Source organism: Musca autumnalis, unplaced genomic scaffold (genome assembly GCF_047663935.1).
Source record: "Musca autumnalis isolate F117 unplaced genomic scaffold, ASM4766393v1 scaffold_2, whole genome shotgun sequence".
Lineage (NCBI taxonomy): Eukaryota > Metazoa > Arthropoda > Insecta > Diptera > Muscidae > Musca > Musca autumnalis.
In genome coordinates this window covers 79,768,546-79,792,158 of record NW_027411755.1, presented here as the reverse complement: position 1 = coordinate 79,792,158, position 23,613 = coordinate 79,768,546, and the positions used below count along the sequence as shown (strand labels likewise).

The 23,613-nt window shown below is 35.2% G+C and overlaps 5 protein-coding genes and 2 pseudogenes across 5 annotated transcripts; all 7 read right to left on the bottom strand.

Annotated features, from left to right (window-relative positions):
* Positions 1-203: 203 nt before the first annotated feature.
* Positions 204-954, bottom strand: LOC141392917 (histone H1-like; annotated as a pseudogene).
* Positions 955-2,964: 2,010 nt separating this feature from the next.
* Positions 2,965-3,374, bottom strand: LOC141392916 (histone H3-like; annotated as a pseudogene).
* A 3,004-nt stretch (positions 3,375-6,378) lies between these two features.
* LOC141392320 (histone H2A-like) lies at positions 6,379-6,940 on the bottom strand. The gene is made up of 2 exons (XM_073965270.1): positions 6,922-6,940; positions 6,379-6,734 (listed from the first exon to the last, which is right to left on the bottom strand). The coding sequence occupies exons 1-2, from the start codon at positions 6,938-6,940 to the stop codon at positions 6,379-6,381; spliced, it is 375 nt and encodes a 124-aa protein (XP_073821371.1).
* A 1,428-nt stretch (positions 6,941-8,368) lies between these two features.
* On the bottom strand, positions 8,369-9,119 carry LOC141392915 (histone H1-like). The gene has a single exon (XM_073965887.1). The coding sequence runs from the start codon at positions 9,117-9,119 to the stop codon at positions 8,442-8,444; it is 678 nt and encodes a 225-aa protein (XP_073821988.1). The 3' UTR covers positions 8,369-8,441.
* Positions 9,120-11,111: 1,992 nt separating this feature from the next.
* LOC141392914 (histone H3) lies at positions 11,112-11,794 on the bottom strand. Its single transcript, XM_073965886.1, has one exon. It carries the CDS (start codon positions 11,543-11,545, stop codon positions 11,135-11,137), a length of 411 nt encoding a protein of 136 aa, XP_073821987.1. The 5' UTR covers positions 11,546-11,794; the 3' UTR covers positions 11,112-11,134.
* A 2,670-nt stretch (positions 11,795-14,464) lies between these two features.
* LOC141392913 (histone H2A-like) lies at positions 14,465-20,382 on the bottom strand. The gene is made up of 2 exons (XM_073965885.1): positions 20,247-20,382; positions 14,465-14,810 (listed from the first exon to the last, which is right to left on the bottom strand). The coding sequence occupies exons 1-2, from the start codon at positions 20,380-20,382 to the stop codon at positions 14,554-14,556; spliced, it is 393 nt and encodes a 130-aa protein (XP_073821986.1). The 3' UTR covers positions 14,465-14,553.
* A 1,615-nt stretch (positions 20,383-21,997) lies between these two features.
* LOC141392912 (histone H1-like) lies at positions 21,998-22,748 on the bottom strand. Its single transcript, XM_073965883.1, has one exon. It carries the CDS (start codon positions 22,746-22,748, stop codon positions 22,071-22,073), a length of 678 nt encoding a protein of 225 aa, XP_073821984.1. The 3' UTR covers positions 21,998-22,070.
* Positions 22,749-23,613: the final 865 nt, after the last annotated feature.

Below are 23,613 nucleotides of genomic sequence, written 5' to 3'. Positions count from 1 at the left end.
GGTGTTATTTTGTGGAATGCCCATAATAAAACAGGCTCAATGTTAATTACCTAATAGAAAAAGTAATGAGTGAGGGTAAAATTTTCCTAAAATCAGACACGTGTGTATTTTTCTTATTTATTTAGGTAATAAAACAATAAATAGTAGTAATAATAAATAGTTTGAAATAAAGATTTTCTCTTTTTGAATTTAATTTGTAGCCCTGAAAAGGGCTGTTAGATATTATGCTTTCCAATATCGAAAAATGTTGTCAACAAGTAATCTTTCTGGGAAAAATTACTTCTTGGCGGCGGCTTTCTTGGCAGCTGGCTTCTTTGGTGCGGCGGCTTTTTTGGGTTTAGCAGCTGCTGTTTTTGCCTTGGGTGCCTTTGGTTTGGTGGCAGATGCTTTAGCGGCGGTTTTTGCTGGCTTAGCCTTAACTGTACCGGTTTTCTTGGCAGCCTTAGCCTTTGTTTTGTCAGCCTTCTTCTTCTCAGCGGTCTTTTTGGCGGCAGATGGCTTCTTGGCAGCGGTTTTCTTTTCACCGGCAGCCTTTTTAGGGGCAGCCTTCTTCTTCTTCTCAGCAGCTGGGGCCTTCTTCTTCTTTTCAGCAGTCTTTGCTTTGGGTTCCTTGGAAGCCGAGGCGGACAATTTGAATGAACCAGAAGCACCCTTACCTTTAGTTTGGATGAGTTTTCCACTGGCAACAGCGCTCTTCAAATACTTCTTGATGAAAGGAGCCAATTTTTGGGCATCAACCTTGTAGGTGCTGGCCAAATATTTCTTGATGGCAGGCAATGATGAACCACCACGTTCCTTCAATGATTGATGGCGGCGTCAACCATTTGTTGGGTTGGTGGATGAGTAGGGGCAGCTAATGGTTTCTTCGCTTTGGCTGCAGCCTTCTTTGGTGCCTTTTTTCTCAACAGCGGCAACTGGGGAGGCGGTGGCTTCAACAACGGCGGCGTCAGACATGATTATTCACTTTTATGTTTATATTTCACTGTAACACAAATACACTCACAAATTTATGTGTACTATTAAATTGTTATTGGCAATTTTTAAAAATGGTAGGTACATTGAAAAGTTGAGAAGTGCATAGTAGTCAATAGCTATATTTTTCGAAATATTGTGTGGAATCGTGTTTAACTTTTTACAAAAGTTTTGGTAGAAATTTAATTTTTCTGAGGAGTCTTTGATTATTTTTATAGAAGATATTTTACACATTTCTTGTATAGATATCAGGCCATATTTTAGCGAAAATTTGGTGTAATTTCCGTTATCCGTTTAAGAGTTATAAGCGTTTAACTTCACAGATTGTAAAAATGTTATCACAAATTTGTAACTAAATTTGAAAAAATTATGAATTTTTTCAAAAATATTTTTCCAAATTCTGTTTGAGAATAAAGCCTGATATGTTTACTTTAGGATAAAATTAAAATATTGAAAAATTTTACATTTGCACTATGAAAAAAAATCAAAATCTTTATGTGTGAATTATGAATTTTTTCAAAAATATTTTTCCAAATTCTGTTTGAGAATAAAGCCTGATATGTTTACTTTAGGATAAAATTAAAATATTGAAAAATTTTACATTTGCACTATGAAAAAAAATCAAAATCTTTATGTGGTCCAAGACGGCAGAAATCCTCTTGTGGGCATATTTTCAATGAAGAAAAGTTTTTCTTCAAAGAAATTTAAAAGCTCAAATCTAATTGAGTTTTATAAACATTTCAGAATCTGTATATTTACACCAAATTATAACATTATTCATAAAAAGTAGTTATTTCTTTGGAAAAGTTAAAAAAATCTTTCCATTACCGTATACCACCTATGGACAAACATTCACTGTCAAAGGTAATATTTTTGAAAATTGGAATATTTTTGCTAAATTAAATGAAAATCGCTCAAAAATTAATTTTTAATAAAACATGAGGACATTTTCGTTAAAATTTAGTAAAAATTTCATCAATTTTTACAAAAAATATTCTTCAAAAATAATAATATCAAGGAAAAAACCATATAGAATTACTGAAGTTTTTCACACGTACTTTTTTTCCTGATTTCATTAAAAATTTAGATATTTATTGCAAAAATGTATAAAATAAAATAAATAAATCCCTTCTCTATGACAATTTAGTAAAAATAATACAAGATTTAAACAACTTTTTTAAAGAAAATGTTTTTCTAAAATGTAGTATTAGGCCTTTCAAATGGCCAAGAAATATTCGCCACTCTATGTGAGACAATTTTTGATAAATATTTTTAAAAAATAATAATTTTACAAAATTATCGTAAGACTTTACTAAATTAAAAAAAAAAAAAATTAATATATCTGAAAAGAAAAAATTGCATATTTCATTCATCATTATCTGAAAAGAAAAAATAAAACAAAACAGAGAGCATTTTCCGCCAAAAATTTTCAACCATATTGAGTGAGAAATAGTGAGAGCATTATTGCAGAGAACATTTCGCGCCAAATTTATTGAACATATGCCTCGTGGACATTAGTATACACACAAAAAGAAGTTCAATAGAACAAATATTTGTTATGAAGAAAATAATAAGAAGAAGAAACATTGCCTTTAAAGAAGAAATTAATATGGACGATAAAAAGACCAATAGAAAAGAAAGAAGAAGAATAAATGTATATTCTAATAGGAAAATATCACTGACGCCATCAAAAAACACACATAGAAAAGAAAGAGAAAATTGTATTATATTTTTTCAAGAAGAAGAATAAAATGTGTCTTCTAATGGGAAATTTTTACTGACGCCGTCAAATATGACTCATACAAGAAAATGTTCAAATATTCCTAAAATCAGCCTCAAAAATAAAAAAAAAAACAAGAAAAATATTTATTTAAAATGTTAAAAATGCTAAATAGTTTGATGAAAAAATAATCTCTTTTTTATAAATTTTTTGTGGTCCTGAAAAGGACCGATTGTTTTGTTGTAAAAATATGTTTTTAAAACGTCAAGAATTTAAGCACGTTCTCCACGGATACGTCTGGCCATTGAATATCTTTAGGCATGATGGTGACACGTTTAGCATGGATGGCGCACAAGTTAGTATCTTCGAAAAGACCGACCAAGTATGCTTCGCTGGCTTCTTGCAAGGCCATAACAGCAGAGCTCTGGAAACGCAAATCAGTTTTGAAATCTTGAGCAATTTCACGAACCAAACGTTGGAAGGGCAATTTGCGGATCAACAATTCAGTACTCTTCTGGTAACGACGGATTTCACGCAAGGCAACAGTACCAGGACGGAAACGATGAGGCTTCTTGACGCCGCCGGTGGCTGGTGCACTCTTACGAGCAGCTTTAGTGGCCAATTGCTTACGAGGAGCCTTTCCACCAGTTGATTTACGGGCAGTTTGCTTAGTACGAGCCATTTTTCACTTTAATTTTTTTCACTTCACTTAGGTATGCACACAAACACTGTTAACACTGTAATAACTGTGCCCAAATACCATATAGCGGTATTTATAGAAAATTTCGAAGAAGCGGCTATGATTAGGGGTGGGTAAAACAGTAAAGACAGCTGTGCGCGCACAAATGTGTACTCACACATACACAAATACCTATACATTTCATAAAGACTCTTAGTTATTCAAACAGGCCAATTTTTGTATAAATACAACTGAACCTAACTTGGAAAAAACATTCTGTCTTGTGATTTCGTGAAGTGTAAAAGTGAATTAAAAAAAAGTGAAAAATGACTGGTCGTGGTAAAGGTGGCAAAGGCTTGGGAAAAGGTGGCGCTAAACGTCACCGTAAAGTGTTACGTGATAATATCCAGGGTATTACCAAGCCAGCTATTAGACGTTTGGCTCGCCGTGGTGGTGTAAAACGTATCTCTGGTCTCATCTACGAAGAAACCCGTGGTGTTCTGAAGGTGTTTTTGGAAAACGTTATTCGTGACGCCGTTACATACACCGAACATGCTAAGCGTAAAACCGTCACTGCTATGGATGTCGTCTATGCTTTGAAGAGACAAGGTCGTACTTTGTACGGTTTCGGCGGTTAAATATTTTCTTGACGCTATTTGGAGAATTTTTCTTTTACAACAAAACAATCGGTCCTTTTCAGGACCACAAAAAATATTTAAAAAGAGATATTTTCTTGTTGAAAATTACAAAAACATGAAAAAATTTAATAAAATATACCAAAAATAATACTTACCTTAATATATGAAAAATAAAACTAACCATAAAATATTTTCTTTCATATTACTTTTTTCAGTGCATTTTATTTTTTCTTTCATTTTCCAAATTTCATAAAATTTTTCAAATAATCTTCCCTTTTGCCTTCAAAAATGTTTGCCGTCGGTAACTCTGATCATTCCTTTTTCGTAATACACAAAAATGTTCCTTTATTTCCACTAATACATGTTCTACCGGCAACTCTCATTGTTAGGGTAGCTGCTTGCTTGCTTGATGTGTGTATACGCTAGCGTCGCTCTGTGTGTGCGTGTGTTTGTTTGTTCATATAACTAACGCACATCAATGCTATGCCAAGCGAACAATATCTTTGACTGCGATGTTATGTACTTATTTTTTCCTTCAAGTAAAAATTTTTGTTATTTTGTGATGAAATTATTAAAAATTGGTATTAAATTGTTTAAAAGTATAATGAAAATTACCTTTTTTAAAACATTTTCATTAAATTAGTTTGAATTTTGTAAATATTTACTGCGATTTTTCTCAAAATTATATTCCAAAAATTTTTATAGCATCTCTTTTTTCAAAAATTTGGTTATGAATAAATTCTTCTTCTTCTTATGTTTCATGATTTCACATAAAAATATTTTATCTTTTACTTAATCCTCCAAAAAATCACATAATTTTCTAAATTTCTCTCACTTTATGTTGAAATTATTGAAAAATTCTTCTTCTTCTCCTCCTTATGTTTCCCTAAAAAAAAAAATATATATTTTTTCTTAAATGTCCAAAAAATCACATAATGATCTAAATTTGTTTTATTTTATGTTCAAATTATTGAAAAATTTATTCTTCTTCTTATTTTTCACTAAAAATAATTTATTTTTTCTTAAATGTCCAAAAAATCACATAATTTTCTAAATTTCTCTCACTTTATGTTGAAATTATTGAGAATTTTCTTCTTCTTCTCGTTTCACTAACTCAAATTTTCTTAAATGACCAAAAAAAAATTACATAGTTTTCTAAATTTCTCTCACTTTAGTTGAAATTATTGAAAATTTTCTTCTTCTTCTTCTTCTTGTTTCACTAAATCACATTTTCTTAAATGACCAAAAAATCACATAATTTTCTAAATTATTAAAAAATGTCTTCTTCTTCTTCCTATGTTTCACTAAAAATATTTTATTTTTTCTCAAACGTCCCAAAAATCACATAAATTCTTTTACTTTATGTTGAAATCATTGAAAATTTTTTCTTCTTCTTCTTCTTCTTCTTATCTTTCACTAAAAATAATTTATTTTTTCTTAAATGTCCACAAAATTCACATAATTATCTTCTATTTTATGTATTTTTTGTTAGTTACTAACAATGATCCTCATTTTATTTCCACAACTCTACTTTTTTCCCTTTGAAAATAAAAATTTTTTCCGTGCGCACTTCATGTTGTCATCACTCTATTACTAACTCTATGCTCTGGAAACATTACTAAAATCGCACATTTCTGCATTTTTTCCTTTCCAAATACAGTTACTTTTTTTCTCCTCAAAATTCGCGGCGGCAGAACACTTTTTCTTAATAATTTACTCTAACAGCCACTACAACAACATCAACAACCATCATCATCGTAAGTAAAGGCATTTGGTTATTCTAACTAACAAACACACAACACCACACACACACACACACACACACACACATTCATAACAGACATCGTCAACATACGATGAACGAACATTGGCGGCAACATCGATGAACGAATATTGGCGCGAACATCATCGATGAGACGAATGATCTCTTTTTCGCTCTTTCTTACTCTCTCTCTGTCTCTCTATATCTGTCTCGCTATTTCTGTGAAAAACTAAAGCGACACAAAACAAACACAATTCTGCTGGGGGGTAGAAATGAAAAACAGTTACAACAAACGAACATATTTTCTAAGGAAATATGAAAGAAAAAATGTCATTTGCAAATAATCAAGGGTTGTCGTCGATTAAGGAAAATATCATTTTTTGGGCATTTTTATTTTTTCCCTATAAAATGTAAATATAAAATTTTTGGTCATTTTTATTCTTTCCCTATAAAATGTAAATAATGAAAATTAATAGTTTGAATAGATTTTTTCTCTTTTTAAATATTTTTTGTCGTCCTGAAAAGGACGGATTGGTTGAATTTTGTATGGATTTTCTTCTTCTTATACGATGGTCTGTATTTTTTCCATAATACCTTTCGAGATAATTTAGGCTTTCTTTTCGGTCTTCTTGGGCAAGAGAACAGCTTGGATGTTTGGCAATACACCACCTTGGGCAATTGTGACGCCGGACAGCAATTTGTTCAATTCTTCGTCGTTGCGGATGGCCAATTGCAAGTGACGGGGAATGATACGAGTCTTCTTGTTGTCACGGGCAGCATTACCAGCCAATTCCAAAACTTCAGCAGCCAAATATTCCATGACGGCGGCTAAATATACTGGAGCACCGGCACCAACACGTTCAGCATAGTTGCCTTTGCGCAACAAACGATGAATACGACCGACGGGGAATTGAAGACCAGCACGATTTGAACGGGACTTTGCCTTTCCCTTAACTTTGCCACCTTTACCACGACCAGACATTTTCACTTAATATTTTTTTGAACACTTCACTTAGCACTGAAAAAACACAGAATGATGCCGTTACTCGCTTGAACCCCTACTATTTATACTTTTCTCTCGCTCATTTAATACACACACATCGAAAACTGGGGTTGTTTGGCCACTATTCTACACAACAACTGCGATTACCTGAAACATTTGAGCACATAATGCTTGAAATATTCTGTTTGGGTACTGGGTTTTTATCATTTGTGAACAGTGTTTGTGTGATTCAAAAAATTAAAAGTGAAAAATGCCTCCAAAAACCAGTGGTAAAGCAGCAAAGAAGGCCGGCAAAGCCCAAAAGAACATCACCAAGGGCGATAAGTCGAAGAGACGTACCAAGCGTAAGGAGAGTTACGCTATCTACATTTACAAAGTGTTGAAGCAAGTCCATCCTGATACTGGTATTTCGTCAAAGGCCATGAGCATCATGAACAGTTTTGTGAATGACATCTTCGAACGTATTGCCGCCGAAGCCTCTCGTTTGGCCCACTACAACAAGCGCTCTACCATCACCAGTCGGGAAATCCAAACTGCTGTCCGTCTATTGTTGCCCGGTGAATTGGCTAAGCACGCTGTCTCTGAAGGTACCAAGGCTGTTACTAAATACACCAGCTCCAAGTAAATGCCTTGATTTTTTCATATTTCGTCGAAATTCAACCATAAAAGGCCCTTTTCAGGGCCACAAAAAACATTTTAAAAGAGATCAAATTTTTGTCGAAACACTTATTTTCCATTATTTACATTTTTTAAATAAAAAACTTACCAAAATAATTTTAAAATTCTTAAAAAACTCATATTCTAGCAAAAATAATATTTTTCCCATGTATTTACTAAATGACGCCGTCAACTCTTGTTTTGCCGTGGTTCATATTGCTTTTTTGCTTGCTTGGCTACTCTATGTGTGTACAACAACACGCCATCCAATGTATGGGTATGTGTGTGTGCTTGTGCGATGTTACTTTGTATTACCGTCGGCAGTCACCACCATATCGAAAAATGTATAAACGAACAACAAGCATTTTGCCTGTAATACTTCACTACGCCAATGCCAAATATGAAGCGCGAACATTTTTAAGGGGAAATTTGTTTGGTGGTGGCGCAAAAATTAACGGGACATTTTTCAATGGAAAAAATAGAATTAGGGGAAAATAGAATGAGAAATAAAATAGAGTTGCAACATAACTTCATTAGAATAGAAAAACATTCCCGATTAAAATAATCTCCTTTTACCCAGCAAACAATTTTTGCAAAGAGAAAAAAATTATCATTTTTGAAGATTAAATGAAAAATTCCAAAAATATGAAATTAGATGAAAATGACCATAATTAGACAAACAAAAATTAGTCACATTTATTTTATGACCCAGACTAAAATTTTAATCCCTTTGTGGTGTTATTTTGTGGAATGCCCATAATAAAACAGGCTCAATGTTAATTACCTAATAGAAAAAGTAATGAGTGAGGGTAAAATTTTCCTAAAATCAGACACGTGTGTATTTTTCTTATTTATTTAGGTAATAAAACAATAAATAGTAGTAATAATAAATAGTTTGAAATAAAGATTTTCTCTTTTTGAATTTAATTTGTAGCCCTGAAAAGGGCTGTTAGATATTATGCTTTCCAATATCGAAAAATGTTGTCAACAAGTAATCTTTCTGGGAAAAATTACTTCTTGGCGGCGGCTTTCTTGGCAGCTGGCTTCTTTGGTGCGGCGGCTTTTTTGGGTTTAGCAGCTGCTGTTTTTGCCTTGGGTGCCTTTGGTTTGGTGGCAGATGCTTTAGCGGCGGTTTTTGCTGGCTTAGCCTTAACTGTACCGGTTTTCTTGGCAGCCTTAGCCTTTGTTTTGTCAGCCTTCTTCTTCTCAGCGGTCTTTTTGGCGGCAGATGGCTTCTTGGCAGCGGTTTTCTTTTCACCGGCAGCCTTTTTAGGGGCAGCCTTCTTCTTCTTCTCAGCAGCTGGGGCCTTCTTCTTCTTTTCAGCAGTCTTTGCTTTGGGTTCCTTGGAAGCCGAGGCGGACAATTTGAATGAACCAGAAGCACCCTTACCTTTAGTTTGGATGAGTTTTCCACTGGCAACAGCGCTCTTCAAATACTTCTTGATGAAAGGAGCCAATTTTTGGGCATCAACCTTGTAGGTGCTGGCCAAATATTTCTTGATGGCAGGCAATGATGAACCACCACGTTCCTTCAATGATTTGATGGCGGCGTCAACCATTTGTTGGGTTGGTGGATGAGTAGGGGCAGCTAATGGTTTCTTCGCTTTGGCTGCAGCCTTCTTTGGTGCCTTTTTCTCAACAGCGGCAACTGGGGAGGCGGTGGCTTCAACAACGGCGGCGTCAGACATGATTATTCACTTTTATGTTTATATTTCACTGTAACACAAATACACTCACAAATTTATGTGTACTATTAAATTGTTATTGGCAATTTTTAAAAATGGTAGGTACATTGAAAAGTTGAGAAGTGCATAGTAGTCAATAGCTATATTTTTCGAAATATTGTGTGGAATCGTGTTTAACTTTTTACAAAAGTTTTGGTAGAAATTTAATTTTTCTGAGGAGTCTTTGATTATTTTTATAGAAGATATTTTACACATTTCTTGTATAGATATCAGGCCATATTTTAGCGAAAATTTGGTGTAATTTCCGTTATCCGTTTAAGAGTTATAAGCGTTTAACTTCACAGATTGTAAAAATGTTATCACAAATTTGTAACTAAATTTGAAAAAATTATGAATTTTTTCAAAAATATTTTTCCAAATTCTGTTTGAGAATAAAGCCTGATATGTTTACTTTAGGATAAAATTAAAATATTGAAAAATTTTACATTTGCACTATGAAAAAAAAATCAAAATCTTTATGTGTGAATTATGAATTTTTTCAAAAATATTTTTCCAAATTCTGTTTGAGAATAAAGCCTGATATGTTTACTTTAGGATAAAATTAAAATATTGAAAAATTTTACATTTGCACTATGAAAAAAAATCAAAATCTTTATGTGGTCCAAGACGGCAGAAATCCTCTTGTGGGCATATTTTCAATGAAGAAAAGTTTTTCTTCAAAGAAATTTAAAAGCTCAAATCTAATTGAGTTTTATAAACATTTCAGAATCTGTATATTTACACCAAATTATAACATTATTCATAAAAAGTAGTTATTTCTTTGGAAAAGTTAAAAAAATCTTTCCATTACCGTATACCACCTATGGACAAACATTCACTGTCAAAGGTAATATTTTTGAAAATTGGAATATTTTTGCTAAATTAAATGAAAATCGCTCAAAAATTAATTTTTAATAAAACATGAGGACATTTTCGTTAAAATTTAGTAAAAATTTCATCAATTTTTACAAAAAATATTCTTCAAAAATAATAATATCAAGGAAAAAACCATATAGAATTACTGAAGTTTTTCACACGTACTTTTTTTCCTGATTTCATTAAAAATTTAGATATTTATTGCAAAAATGTATAAAATAAAATAAATAAATCCCTTCTCTATGACAATTTAGTAAAAATAATACAAGATTTAAACAACTTTTTTAAAAGAAAATGTTTTTCTAAAATGTAGTATTAGGCCTTTCAAATGGCCAAGAAATATTCGCCACTCTATGTGAGACAATTTTTGATAAATATTTTTAAAAAATAATAATTTTACAAAATTATCGTAAGACTTTACTAAATTAAAAAAAAAAAAAATTAATATATCTGAAAAGAAAAAATTGCATATTTCATTCATCATTATCTGAAAAGAAAAAATAAAACAAAACAGAGAGCATTTTCCGCCAAAAATTTTCAACCATATTGAGTGAGAAATAGTGAGAGCATTATTGCAGAGAACATTTCGCGCCAAATTTATTGAACATATGCCTCGTGGACATTAGTATACACACAAAAAGAAGTTCAATAGAACAAATATTTGTTATGAAGAAAATAATAAGAAGAAGAAACATTGCCTTTAAAGAAGAAATTAATATGGACGATAAAAAGACCAATAGAAAAGAAAGAAGAAGAATAAATGTATATTCTAATAGGAAAATATCACTGACGCCATCAAAAAACACACATAGAAAAGAAAGAGAAAATTGTATTATATTTTTTTCAAGAAGAAGAATAAAATGTGTCTTCTAATGGGAAATTTTTACTGACGCCGTCAAATATGACTCATACAAGAAAATGTTCAAATATTCCTAAAATCAGCCTCAAAAATAAAAAAAAAAACAAAGAAAAATATTTATTTAAAATGTTAAAAATGCTAAATAGTTTGATGAAAAAATAATCTCTTTTTTATAAATTTTTTGTGGTCCTGAAAAGGACCGATTGTTTTGTTGTAAAAAATATGTTTTTAAAACGTCAAGAATTTAAGCACGTTCTCCACGGATACGTCTGGCCAATTGAATATCTTTAGGCATGATGGTGACACGTTTAGCATGGATGGCGCACAAGTTAGTATCTTCGAAAAGACCGACCAAGTATGCTTCGCTGGCTTCTTGCAAGGCCATAACAGCAGAGCTCTGGAAACGCAAATCAGTTTTGAAATCTTGAGCAATTTCACGAACCAAACGTTGGAAGGGCAATTTGCGGATCAACAATTCAGTACTCTTCTGGTAACGACGGATTTCACGCAAGGCAACAGTACCAGGACGGAAACGATGAGGCTTCTTGACGCCGCCGGTGGCTGGTGCACTCTTACGAGCAGCTTTAGTGGCCAATTGCTTACGAGGAGCCTTTCCACCAGTTGATTTACGGGCAGTTTGCTTAGTACGAGCCATTTTTCACTTTAATTTTTTTCACTTCACTTAGGTATGCACACAAACACTGTTAACACTGTAATAACTGTGCCCAAATACCATATAGCGGTATTTATAGAAAATTTCGAAGAAGCGGCTATGATTAGGGGTGGGTAAAACAGTAAAGACAGCTGTGCGCGCACAAAATGTGTACTCACACATACACAAATACCTATACATTTCATAAAGACTCTTAGTTATTCAAACAGGCCAATTTTTGTATAAATACAACTGAACCTAACTTGGAAAAAACATTCTGTCTTGTGATTTCGTGAAGTGTAAAAGTGAATTAAAAAAAAAGTGAAAAATGACTGGTCGTGGTAAAGGTGGCAAAGGCTTGGGAAAAGGTGGCGCTAAACGTCACCGTAAAGTGTTACGTGATAATATCCAGGGTATTACCAAGCCAGCTATTAGACGTTTGGCTCGCCGTGGTGGTGTAAAACGTATCTCTGGTCTCATCTACGAAGAAACCCGTGGTGTTCTGAAGGTGTTTTTGGAAAACGTTATTCGTGACGCCGTTACATACACCGAACATGCTAAGCGTAAAACCGTCACTGCTATGGATGTCGTCTATGCTTTGAAGAGACAAGGTCGTACTTTGTACGGTTTCGGCGGTTAAATATTTTCTTGACGCTATTTGGAGAATTTTTCTTTTACAACAAAACAATCGGTCCTTTTCAGGACCACAAAAAATATTTAAAAAGAGATATTTTCTTGTTGAAAATTACAAAAACATGAAAAAATTTAATAAAATATACCAAAAATAATACTTACCTTAATATATGAAAAATAAAACTAACCATAAAATATTTTCTTTCATATTACTTTTTTCAGTGCATTTTATTTTTTCTTTCATTTTCCAAATTTCATAAAATTTTTCAAATAATCTTCCCTTTTGCCTTCAAAAATGTTTGCCGTCGGTAACTCTGATCATTCCTTTTTCGTAATACACAAAAATGTTCCTTTATTTCCACTAATACATGTTCTACCGGCAACTCTCATTGTTAGGGTAGCTGCTTGCTTGCTTGATGTGTGTATACGCTAGCGTCGCTCTGTGTGTGCGTGTGTTTGTTTGTTCATATAACTAACGCACATCAATGCTATGCCAAGCGAACAATATCTTTGACTGCGATGTTATGTACTTATTTTTTCCTTCAAGTAAAAATTTTTGTTATTTTGTGATGAAATTATTAAAAATTGGTATTAAATTGTTTAAAAGTATAATGAAAATTACCTTTTTTAAAAACATTTTCATTAAATTAGTTTGAATTTTGTAAATATTTACTGCGATTTTTCTCAAAATTATATTCCAAAAATTTTTATAGCATCTCTTTTTTCAAAAATTTGGTTATGAATAAATTCTTCTTCTTCTTATGTTTCATGATTTCACATAAAAATATTTTATCTTTTACTTAATCCTCCAAAAAATCACATAATTTTCTAAATTTCTCTCACTTTATGTTGAAATTATTGAAAAATTCTTCTTCTTCTCCTCCTTATGTTTCCCTAAAAAAAAAATATATATTTTTTCTTAAATGTCCAAAAAATCACATAATGATCTAAATTTGTTTTATTTTATGTTCAAATTATTGAAAAATTTATTCTTCTTCTTATTTTTCACTAAAAATAATTTATTTTTTCTTAAATGTCCAAAAAATCACATAATTTTCTAAATTTCTCTCACTTTATGTTGAAATTATTGAGAATTTTCTTCTTCTTCTCGTTTCACTAACTCAAATTTTCTTAAATGACCAAAAAAAAATTACATAGTTTTCTAAATTTCTCTCACTTTAGTTGAAATTATTGAAAATTTTCTTCTTCTTCTTCTTCTTGTTTCACTAAATCACATTTTCTTAAATGACCAAAAAATCACATAATTTTCTAAATTATTAAAAAATGTCTTCTTCTTCTTCCTATGTTTCACTAAAAATATTTTATTTTTTCTCAAACGTCCCAAAAATCACATAAATTCTTTTACTTTATGTTGAAATCATTGAAAATTTTTTCTTCTTCTTCTTCTTCTTCTTATCTTTCACTAAAAATAATTTATTTTTTCTTAAATGTCCACAAAATTCACATAATTATCTTCTATTTTATGTATTTTTTGTTAGTTACTAACAATGATCCTCATTTTATTTCCACAACTCTACTTTTTTCCCTTTGAAAATAAAAATTTTTTCCGTGCGCACTTCATGTTGTCATCACTCTATTACTAACTCTATGCTCTGGAAACATTACTAAAATCGCACATTTCTGCATTTTTTCCTTTCCAAATACAGTTACTTTTTTTCTCCTCAAAATTCGCGGCGGCAGAACACTTTTTCTTAATAATTTACTCTAACAGCCACTACAACAACATCAACAACCATCATCATCGTAAGTAAAGGCATTTGGTTATTCTAACTAACAAACACACAACACCACACACACACACACACACACACACACACATTCATAACAGACATCGTCAACATACGATGAACGAACATTGGCGGCAACATCGATGAACGAATATTGGCGCGAACATCATCGATGAGACGAATGATCTCTTTTTCGCTCTTTCTTACTCTCTCTCTGTCTCTCTATATCTGTCTCGCTATTTCTGTGAAAAACTAAAGCGACACAAAACAAACACAATTCTGCTGGGGGGTAGAAATGAAAAACAGTTACAACAAACGAACATATTTTCTAAGGAAATATGAAAGAAAAAATGTCATTTGCAAATAATCAAGGGTTGTCGTCGATTAAGGAAAATATCATTTTTTGGGCATTTTTATTTTTTCCCTATAAAATGTAAATATAAAATTTTTGGTCATTTTTATTCTTTCCCTATAAAATGTAAATAATGAAAATTAATAGTTTGAATAGATTTTTTCTCTTTTTAAATATTTTTTGTCGTCCTGAAAAGGACGGATTGGTTGAATTTTGTATGGATTTTCTTCTTCTTATACGATGGTCTGTATTTTTTCCATAATACCTTTCGAGATAATTTAGGCTTTCTTTTCGGTCTTCTTGGGCAAGAGAACAGCTTGGATGTTTGGCAATACACCACCTTGGGCAATTGTGACGCCGGACAGCAATTTGTTCAATTCTTCGTCGTTGCGGATGGCCAATTGCAAGTGACGGGGAATGATACGAGTCTTCTTGTTGTCACGGGCAGCATTACCAGCCAATTCCAAAACTTCAGCAGCCAAATATTCCATGACGGCGGCTAAATATACTGGAGCACCGGCACCAACACGTTCAGCTGTGTTGTGCCGTGGTCGTGTGAAGACGTACATCGGAAAGTGAAAAAGTGAAAATAAGAATAAAAGTGTTAGTGGCCAATAAGAGATAAAATTCAAACTTAGTGTTTTAAACTTTGGCCACTAAAGAAGAAGAAGAAGTGATTTTGTGTTTTGCCGTCGGCATTTGATTTTCATCATTTGCCGTCGGTATAACGAAACACCATTTTGCCGTCGGCATTTCAAGTTTTTGATTTGCTGTCGGTATGGATGATGTTGGTGGTGGTGGTGCGGTCGGTGACGTCGTTGCCGACAAACAACCCTCCAACAACGAAGTGGATGCTGCCTACAACGACAGCGATATGGATGCTGCCTCTGACACTATGGCGCAAAGTGGGCGCCCAGAAGTAGGCAACGATTTGGGCAACATTAGCGACGGTCAAGCAATGTTGTCACCCAAGCGTAAGGAGAAAAAGCGTTCAGCTAAAAAACGCAAAAACGACCGCAACGACTCAGCATATGAGCTGATTAAATTGGAAGCTGGTAACATACAGCTTCAAAATGCTTTATCGGCGATGGAGCAGAAATATGCGGCTCTGTTGGCAGACTTCAATGCCCTGAAGGAAAAAATGGAGCAAAATTCGTCGGCGTTACAAGCCATGTTTATGCGCGAAAGTTCGTATAAACGCGAAATTGAAAGGTTGGAGAAGAAAAACTCCTTAAAAATCGATGATACTAATACAGTATCATCTAAAGATATGGATGTTCCCACCATGGAGGTGGAAGGTGCTACTACGCCGCTAGTAGAGCACTCCGTGGTCACACCGCCAGGGCCACAGGTTACGATGGTAGCAAGCCGTGCGCCATCACAGGTACGCAAGAAGCCCATACTACCTGGGGGAAAGAAGGGGGAAGCTGCTTCAACATCAAAAGCTGCAGCAACCACCAACAAAGCAGCTACTTCAAAGGCGAAACCCAGCAAGAAGGCTAGCTCTAATGCTAATAATGCTGGCTCTAGTCAGCAAAAGGGCGTTACACCGAAAACGACAGGTAAGTCATCACTTCCACCGGCTATTTCGGTATATAACGCTAACGTTAAGGCAGTGAATGACCTAGTTATAGGGAAATTAGGACATGAAAATTTTACTATTTCATGGGTAAATAGAAAGATTAGTAATTTCCAAGTGTTGACTGTGGAAGAACACCAGACTGTCCGGGAATTGTTGGTGGAGAAGGGTATAAACTTTTATACCTATACACCAAAAGGGCAATCGATGTATTCGGTTGTCATAGAAAGATTGACTGACAATTATAGTCAGGCAGATGTAGAGGCAGGTTTGGCGGCACTGCCAATTCATCTCAATATTCGACGTGTAGTCAAGTTAGGGGGTAGTAAATGGCTAGTACATTTAGAAAGAGATTCGGACTTGGACGGACTCTATAAACTAAAGCGCTTGTTTACAAGCAACATAGTGGTTCGCAAGGACCAGAAAAAGGGGTTGACACAGTGTCATAACTGCCAACGTTATGGTCACGTGTCAACCAATTGTGGCATGCCCTTCCGGTGTGTCAAATGTGGTGGTGGACATGGCCCCCGCATGTGCACAATACCTGCTGGCACTCCCAAGCCAAAATCGGTAGCTGTAAAGGATACAGTTACTGGGCAGGTGACTATGAAGCCAGAGTTCACACTGAAATGTGTGAACTGTGACAAAAATGGACATTCTGCAAATGCCCGCAGTTGTCCAATTAGACAAAAGCTCTTAGCTCAGATTAAAGAAGCTAAGGCTAAAAAGGCTGTAACCCAGCCAAAGGCTACGTTTGCTCGTGGCAGTGGCAAAGTACGTCCAGGTACGTCTTTCGCTACTGCCTCCGCACCTAAGACCTCAACTCCACCCAAAGCTAATCAAACTTTGGGCCAACAATCATTGGGGTCAGCTGTTGCTGAATTCACCTTATTTGACGAAATTTGTATGGAAATCTTTGGTAAAGATTTCTTGACATCTGTCACGCAAGTTCGTCAATATTCGGATGAATTGAAGAGTAAGGACAAGGCGAGCCAGGCTAAAGCCATGGCATCCTTGGTTGGTATGTTGGGTATAAATGGATAGAATATCTACATTTATATTTGCCAACATCAACTCCATTATATCTAGGCATAAGAGGCACTACCTCCGCTTATTCCTCGATGAGCATAAGCCGGAGGTCATGATGTTGGCTGAACACAGATTATCTCAAAATCACAGATTTGAGATGGGCGGGTATGTTAGTTTCCTACAGTATAGACGGGAAGGACCAGGTAGAGGTACAGGTATACTGGTAAGGGACGATATTAGATGCGAACAGGTACCGCTTGATTTGGGAGTAGTCGAGTGCACTTGTGTTAGGATCTATAGGGCCGGCGGGTCACCACTATATGTAGTGGCTATGTACTGCAGGCCGGGGGATAGATTTGATATTGCTAGTTTAGAACCTCTTTGGGATTTAGCTAGATCTGGGGAAGTAGTTATTGGGGCAGACCTTAATGCTAGACACATTAGCTGGGGGGATGACCAAACGTGTTTAAGAGGGAGGATAGTTTTAGATTTTTTAATCGGCTGTCCTGATTTAAATGTTATGCCTACAGATGGTCCAACCAGAGTTAGTATGGGATCTCAGTCCTATATTGATATATGTTTGGTATCATCCGGCATTCATATTGATGATAATGGAGGTCGAGGAATTGAAACTTTGGATTGCAATTCCGACCACAGAGCGCTTAAAATGACGGTTTACGGGGACGAACCTGAACGTAGACCTAGACGGACGTTCTTCGACTACAGACGAATGGACAGAAGATTATTTAATAGGAAATTGGCAGAGGATCTTCCCAATTGTCAGCTTCCTATTGACCGGAATGTTACTCACTCCGAAATCGATGCATGCATCGAGGCCACGGGCGAGGTATTCCGGAACGCCATGGAGTCCGCTATTCCCAGAACAACTTCTGGGCCTAGAGGACCCCGTAGACTTTCGCCAGATATATTAGACCTTATCCGGCAAAAGAAAGTTCTACGGAGAAGATTACACCGTACACAAAACCCTGAAAGGTATTCAACTCTCAGGGCGGAAATTCGCAACGCCGATAGAATTATCCAAGGCGCGATTGCGGAATACGAGTCAGTTCAATGGGTGAGATTCCTCAGTGAAATCCAGGTGAACGATCGTATGTACGGTAGGGTTAAGGCAGCCGCGGGTATCAAACGCTATGCCAAAATCCCGGATCTCATCGGTAACGATGGGAGCACGGCAGTCATGTCTAGCGATAAGGCTAACATGTTAGCGGATATTGTCCAAGGACAAGCCGATGCCAATGATACATCTTCTATCAGTAACACTGTCAGAAGTGATGTATCTGTGTTTAGTGATCCGTCCCCACTGGTTACATTTTCAGAAAACTTTTCTGCAGATGGAACCGTAATAAGTGAGGAAAATATATGGCGACAGAATAAATTCCTTAAAGCTTCAAATATTGGGGCAGGGTTAAAAAGAAGATCTAATCGCAAATCCGCAGGACCGGATGGAATCCCTGACATTGTGTTAAGGAGAACTGATGGTGCTGCTTGGAAACATATTGCGATTATCTTCAACCACTGTATAAGCCTGGGCTATTTTCCGGTTTCATGGAAAAGGGCAATTACAATACCCATCCTGAAACCTGGTAAGGACCCGACATTATGCGGTAGTTATAGGCCAATTAGCTTACTCTCAGCGTTCGGGAAGCTATTTGAGTATTTTATACTCTCTGAAATAAGAGAGAAGTTAGAGGATGGAGCAATCCTATCTGACAGTCAATTTGGCTTCAGGCAGGGTCATTCAACGTCACATGCCCTGATGGTCTTAGGGGAATATGTGACTAGAGCTCTAAATAACAAGCGCATAACTATCGCTGTTAGTTTGGACTTTGCCAGAGCATTCGACAACGTCTGGCAAAACGCAATCATATATAAAATGAGAAGGCTAGGCTTCGAATTTAATATATGCAGGCTAGTGACTAGTTTCCTTGCGGAAAGAAGTTTTGTGGTAAAAGTTGAAGAGGACCTTTCTTCAGAAAGGGCTGTCAATGCTGGGGTTCCACAAGGATCACTCCTGGGACCTGTCCTCTTCAACATATTTATTAGTGATATACCTCGTGCGCCCGAAGGGCACCTACTCCTGATTTATGCAGATGACATCTTTGTCGCTGCAGCAGGAGCTCACGCAGGGAATACTAATAACAGATTAAATGCATATTTGGAGCAACTCTCTGAATACTTCCAAACATGGAAAATGCATTTAAATGTCGATAAGTGTGAAGCGATAACCTTTAAAGGCAAGAAGAAATACTTATACCGCAGCGCCAGGCAGTATGAGCCTACTCTTGAAATTGGAGGCCAAGCTATCCGAAATTCAGACCAGGTTAAATATCTGGGCGTTATTTTGCATAGCAAATTTGAATTCGTTCGACATATTGACTATCTTTTAAGAAAGGTCAAGGGAATATATTGGACCTACCAGCGTACTATTAGTGCCACTGGGGGGCTAACTGTTGAGGTTAGGTTACTAATCTACAAACAGATTATCAGGCCACTAATTGCGTACGCCTTCCCCATTTGGTTCGGGATTTCTTCCCACCAAATGGAAAGGCTCCGTATTTGGGAAAGGCGGATTCTTAGGTCCTGCTTGGGCTTAAGGCCAACACAAGGGGAGGATGGGATCTGGCGCCTACCACCCAACAGGGTGGTATATGATTCAATTGACTTCAGCCGCATAGACAATTTTCTAATGGCAAGCGCTCTAAAGTTCCTAGACAGAGCTGCTACTTTAGATAATAACTTAGTTAGAGATAGCCTATTGCACGAAAGGGACGTTCAAGGGCTGATTCGGGCCAATTATAGGCCACCGAGTAGTTTAGTTACACTTGATGTAGAAGGTCTTCTCTACAGAGAGGATAAACTCCTCTTCTATCATCGTAGGTTTGGTACGTTAGACATTGACGATACAGTCTATCAGGTAGCGCAATAGCCGGTGTAACGCCCTTCCATGTAAATACTGTAAATATTAGTTTATTAAATTAGTTTAAGTTTTGTAAATAGTAGTTTGTAGAATTATATTAATTAGATATAAATTTAGTATGTAAGATTATAAATATAAAATTCGTTAGGGTCTCCTTTTTTATTCATCTTTTTTTAGGAGGACAAATAATGTACCATTAGTTTACATTATATGTATTAATGTAATTATAATTTAGTATTAATGATAGGCTGCAGCCACACTGCAGCACACACTCCTATAGAGTATTATATAGATAAACTTAGAAAAATAAGAACTTATGCTAAGTAGATATTTAAGTTATAGACTTAAGAATTATTGTTAGAAAATAAGTTATTAAACAACTTTGTCTAGAATTTTGATGAAAATATAAACTTGAAACTTGAAACTTGAAACAACACGTTCAGCATAGTTGCCTTTGCGCAACAAACGATGAATACGACCGACGGGGAATTGAAGACCAGCACGATTTGAACGGGACTTTGCCTTTCCCTTAACTTTGCCACCTTTACCACGACCAGACATTTTCACTTAATATTTTTTTGAACACTTCACTTAGCACTGAAAAAACACAGAATGATGCCGTTACTCGCTTGAACCCCTACTATTTATACTTTTCTCTCGCTCATTTAATACACACACATCGAAAACTGGGGTTGTTTGGCCACTATTCTACACAACAACTGCGATTACCTGAAACATTTGAGCACATAATGCTTGAAATATTCTGTTTGGGTACTGGGTTTTTATCATTTGTGAACAGTGTTTGTGTGATTCAAAAAATTAAAAGTGAAAAATGCCTCCAAAAACCAGTGGTAAAGCAGCAAAGAAGGCCGGCAAAGCCCAAAAGAACATCACCAAGGGCGATAAGTCGAAGAGACGTACCAAGCGTAAGGAGAGTTACGCTATCTACATTTACAAAGTGTTGAAGCAAGTCCATCCTGATACTGGTATTTCGTCAAAGGCCATGAGCATCATGAACAGTTTTGTGAATGACATCTTCGAACGTATTGCCGCCGAAGCCTCTCGTTTGGCCCACTACAACAAGCGCTCTACCATCACCAGTCGGGAAATCCAAACTGCTGTCCGTCTATTGTTGCCCGGTGAATTGGCTAAGCACGCTGTCTCTGAAGGTACCAAGGCTGTTACTAAATACACCAGCTCCAAGTAAATGCCTTGATTTTTTCATATTTCGTCGAAATTCAACCATAAAAGGCCCTTTTCAGGGCCACAAAAAACATTTTAAAAGAGATCAAATTTTTGTCGAAACACTTATTTTCCATTATTTACATTTTTTAAATAAAAAACTTACCAAAATAATTTTAAAATTCTTAAAAAACTCATATTCTAGCAAAAATAATATTTTTCCCATGTATTTACTAAATGACGCCGTCAACTCTTGTTTTGCCGTGGTTCATATTGCTTTTTTGCTTGCTTGGCTACTCTATGTGTGTACAACAACACGCCATCCAATGTATGGGTATGTGTGTGTGCTTGTGCGATGTTACTTTGTATTACCGTCGGCAGTCACCACCATATCGAAAAATGTATAAACGAACAACAAGCATTTTGCCTGTAATACTTCACTACGCCAATGCCAAATATGAAGCGCGAACATTTTTAAGGGGAAATTTGTTTGGTGGTGGCGCAAAAATTAACGGGACATTTTTCAATGGAAAAAATAGAATTAGGGGAAAATAGAATGAGAAATAAAATAGAGTTGCAACATAACTTCATTAGAATAGAAAAACATTCCCGATTAAAATAATCTCCTTTTACCCAGCAAACAATTTTTGCAAAGAGAAAAAAATTATCATTTTTGAAGATTAAATGAAAAATTCCAAAAATATGAAATTAGATGAAAATGACCATAATTAGACAAACAAAAATTAGTCACATTTATTTTATGACCCAGACTAAAATTTTAATCCCTTTGTGGTGTTATTTTGTGGAATGCCCATAATAAAACAGGCTCAATGTTAATTACCTAATAGAAAAAGTAATGAGTGAGGGTAAAATTTTCCTAAAATCAGACACGTGTGTATTTTTCTTATTTATTTAGGTAATAAAACAATAAATAGTAGTAATAATAAATAGTTTGAAATAAAGATTTTCTCTTTTTGAATTTAATTTGTAGCCCTGAAAAGGGCTGTTAGATATTATGCTTTCCAATATCGAAAAATGTTGTCAACAAGTAATCTTTCTGGGAAAAATTACTTCTTGGCGGCGGCTTTCTTGGCAGCTGGCTTCTTTGGTGCGGCGGCTTTTTTGGGTTTAGCAGCTGCTGTTTTTGCCTTGGGTGCCTTTGGTTTGGTGGCAGATGCTTTAGCGGCGGTTTTTGCTGGCTTAGCCTTAACTGTACCGGTTTTCTTGGCAGCCTTAGCCTTTGTTTTGTCAGCCTTCTTCTTCTCAGCGGTCTTTTTGGCGGCAGATGGCTTCTTGGCAGCGGTTTTCTTTTCACCGGCAGCCTTTTTAGGGGCAGCCTTCTTCTTCTTCTCAGCAGCTGGGGCCTTCTTCTTCTTTTCAGCAGTCTTTGCTTTGGGTTCCTTGGAAGCCGAGGCGGACAATTTGAATGAACCAGAAGCACCCTTACCTTTAGTTTGGATGAGTTTTCCACTGGCAACAGCGCTCTTCAAATACTTCTTGATGAAAGGAGCCAATTTTTGGGCATCAACCTTGTAGGTGCTGGCCAAATATTTCTTGATGGCAGGCAATGATGAACCACCACGTTCCTTCAATGATTTGATGGCGGCGTCAACCATTTGTTGGGTTGGTGGATGAGTAGGGGCAGCTAATGGTTTCTTCGCTTTGGCTGCAGCCTTCTTTGGTGCCTTTTTCTCAACAGCGGCAACTGGGGAGGCGGTGGCTTCAACAACGGCGGCGTCAGACATGATTATTCACTTTTATGTTTATATTTCACTGTAACACAAATACACTCACAAATTTATGTGTACTATTAAATTGTTATTGGCAATTTTTAAAAATGGTAGGTACATTGAAAAGTTGAGAAGTGCATAGTAGTCAATAGCTATATTTTTCGAAATATTGTGTGGAATCGTGTTTAACTTTTTACAAAAGTTTTGGTAGAAATTTAATTTTTCTGAGGAGTCTTTGATTATTTTTATAGAAGATATTTTACACATTTCTTGTATAGATATCAGGCCATATTTTAGCGAAAATTTGGTGTAATTTCCGTTATCCGTTTAAGAGTTATAAGCGTTTAACTTCACAGATTGTAAAAATGTTATCACAAATTTGTAACTAAATTTGAAAAAATTATGAATTTTTTCAAAAATATTTTTCCAAATTCTGTTTGAGAATAAAGCCTGATATGTTTACTTTAGGATAAAATTAAAATATTGAAAAATTTTACATTTGCACTATGAAAAAAAAATCAAAATCTTTATGTGTGAATTATGAATTTTTTCAAAAATATTTTTCCAAATTCTGTTTGAGAATAAAGCCTGATATGTTTACTTTAGGATAAAATTAAAATATTGAAAAATTTTACATTTGCACTATGAAAAAAAATCAAAATCTTTATGTGGTCCAAGACGGCAGAAATCCTCTTGTGGGCATATTTTCAATGAAGAAAAGTTTTTCTTCAAAGAAATTTAAAAGCTCAAATCTAATTGAGTTTTATAAACATTTCAGAATCTGTATATTTACACCAAATTATAACATTATTCATAAAAAGTAGTTATTTCTTTGGAAAAGTTAAAAAAATCTTTCCATTACCGTATACCACCTATGGAC

Coding starts and splice junctions, on each gene's coding strand:
- LOC141392913 (XM_073965885.1), bottom strand. CDS start 20,382: ATGTCTGGTCGTGGTAAAGGTGGCAAAGTTAAGGGAAAGGCAAAGTCC. Junction 14,811..20,246: donor TGCTGAACGTGTTGTTTCAA/GTTTCAAGTTTC, acceptor GGCACAACACAG/CTGAACGTGTTGGTGCCGGT.
- LOC141392912 (XM_073965883.1), bottom strand. CDS start 22,748: ATGTCTGACGCCGCCGTTGTTGAAGCCACCGCCTCCCCAGTTGCCGCT.
- LOC141392914 (XM_073965886.1), bottom strand. CDS start 11,545: ATGGCTCGTACTAAGCAAACTGCCCGTAAATCAACTGGTGGAAAGGCT.
- LOC141392915 (XM_073965887.1), bottom strand. CDS start 9,119: ATGTCTGACGCCGCCGTTGTTGAAGCCACCGCCTCCCCAGTTGCCGCT.